The sequence below is a fragment of the Solanum dulcamara genome, chromosome 12, assembly GCF_947179165.1.
Source record: "Solanum dulcamara chromosome 12, daSolDulc1.2, whole genome shotgun sequence".
In the NCBI taxonomy this organism is placed as follows: domain Eukaryota; kingdom Viridiplantae; phylum Streptophyta; class Magnoliopsida; order Solanales; family Solanaceae; genus Solanum; species Solanum dulcamara.
In genome coordinates this window covers 26,220,723-26,223,036 of record NC_077248.1, presented here as the reverse complement: position 1 = coordinate 26,223,036, position 2,314 = coordinate 26,220,723, and the positions used below count along the sequence as shown (strand labels likewise).

Sequence of the window (2,314 nt, the reverse complement as noted above, 5' to 3'; positions counted from 1 at the left end):
TAATCCATAGAGTAGCTTATTTTCGTATCATATTGATATGAGAAAGCTTATAATTTAATATAATGAAAAAATATAATTTATAATACTTTTCAGTAACTTTTAAATATCTAAGTGTTATTATTTTAAAATATTAAATTATTTTTATATAAATTAGCTCAAAGGAAACATATCAATTTATGTGGGATTGAGGAATTACATAACTTTATTTAAGCAAATTGAAAATAATCATTTGACATCTTTTTGTTTCTGATAAAGTTTGAACCCACTTGCCGTAATTTCCATCTACACAAGCATTTGGTGAAATTTCAGATCTACGAATCATCATGTGAAAATAATTTCATCAATTGTTTAGAGTTTTTTTTTTTTTTTTGCGCTTTCTTTACCCTTTCAAAATCTGAACCTTGACGGACATCTGGTGAAAAGAATAGTTTAAAGGAGAACAAAGTTCACTTTGCGTTTCCTTTGTCCGCATCGGAGACTTCGCCAGAACTCCGATCTGCCACCCTCTAATCCCAATGGATTTCCAACTGAATTCCCAAATCTCCGTCGACTCTCCTTCTTCCTCCGCATCCTCCACCGTCCAAACACCCTCCACTTCCAACCATCACCACCAAAACGGCGGCGCTCCGATCAACAGCAACGACCCCATGCATTCTTGGTGGGAATCCATCTCCAAAGCTCGTTCTCGCATCCACCTCCTCTCCTCCCTCCTCCCCTCCGCTGACGACTCCACCACTGATGCTTCTCTCTCCGCCCTCGCTGACTCTGACCGCCCTGCGCGGTCACTTCTCCTCTCTCCGGCGGCATACTTTTCTATCTCGTCCTCTCTCTCTTCCCCTTCCTCCGGCTCCGGTGATGACCCTCTTTGTCACTGGCTGTACGACACTTTCCTTTCCTCGGATACTGATCTCCGTCTTGTGGTACTCTCCTTTATCCCCCTTTTATCCTCCATCTATCTTTCCCGAATCTATTCTTCTATTTCTACTTCTCTTTCTGGTTTTGAAGCTGTTCTTCTTTCCCTTTACGCCGCTGAAACGAAATCCCGCGGAGGAAAACCCATACTCATTTCTATTCCCGATCTCTCTCAGCCTTCTCTATATCATAGTCCTAGAAACCCCACATCGGCAAAATCATACTCCAGGTCGTCTAATGCTCAAAATCGTCCTTTGGTGGGAGTTTTATCGCCGCCTCTTGAGCACCAAATAGCTGTGAAGTCAACTAAACGTGCTTGCATTGTTGGGGTAGCTCTAGATTGTTACTATAAACAGATTTCCCATATGCCCAGTTGGTCTAAGTTGGATTTTTGTAAATTTTCTGCTGATTGGGCTGGTCAAGATTGTCCTTGCGTGTTAGAGTTTGATGAAACTGATGCAAATTCCGAGAGTTCTGTTGAAATTGGTAATGGGGATCTGGAGGCTGTTTCTGAAGCGATGGAGAATTTGGGAATTGAAAATGGATATGATGAATTAAGGCCAAAGGGTGCAAGAATTCCACTTCCGTGGGAACTATTGCAGCCTGTGATAAGGATCTTAGGGCATTGTTTGTTGGGTCCCTTGAATGCTGAGGATGTGAAGGATGCTGCTTCAGTGGCAGTAAAACGGATGTATGCAAGGGCTTCACATGAGTTGAATCCGCAGGCAATTTTGGCAACTCGGAGTTTGATTCAGCTTGATAAGAGAGGTCGTGAGACAGCTAAGATAGCTGCTGCAGCAACTGTTATGTCAAATGCTAACACACCCAGTAAAGCTAAAAAGCCGGAGATCCTTTTGGTTTCCAAATGATTGCATTGTACCTGATGGTTTGACTGGTTTCACTTATTACTTTTTCACATGGTCTTTCTTCCATTATCAATGACAAGTTTGTGTATGTTAGAATTATAATTATATTGTTACTATTATTTTTTAATTTGACCTTGTTAGATTTTATATGTAGTAAATGTCTAATGCCAAAGAAGGTTTGTATGATTTTGAATTTGATGTGGCAACGTGCTTGTGTGCTTTGTAACTTGATTTTATCTCAATATTTTGGAGAGGAAACATCACTTGTTCTGTGTAGTTTACTGCCTTTCTCTTATGGATTGCATATTATGCATTAGCTTCGTTTATCTCTTTTGTGTCTATCCATGTCTAGTCCTTTTAGCTTTGAGATATTTAGCAGCTAAAAACGTATGTTTGGTTATCTTTCTCGGGTCACCATCATTAGGTGATTACTAAATATCTATATATTTCCTTGTTTATGTGACTGTCATTTCATATACTTGTCAACTTACCGAAGTCATTAGTTGAATGTTCATTTTTGTACCTGGTTGTCTCAT

General features: G+C 39.8%; 1 protein-coding gene across 1 annotated transcript; it reads left to right on the top strand.

The window, feature by feature from the left end:
* Positions 1-288: 288 nt before the first annotated feature.
* LOC129876178 (uncharacterized) lies at positions 289-2,059 on the top strand. The gene has a single exon (XM_055951528.1). The coding sequence runs from the start codon at positions 516-518 to the stop codon at positions 1,779-1,781; it is 1,266 nt and encodes a 421-aa protein (XP_055807503.1). The 5' UTR covers positions 289-515; the 3' UTR covers positions 1,782-2,059.
* Positions 2,060-2,314: the final 255 nt, after the last annotated feature.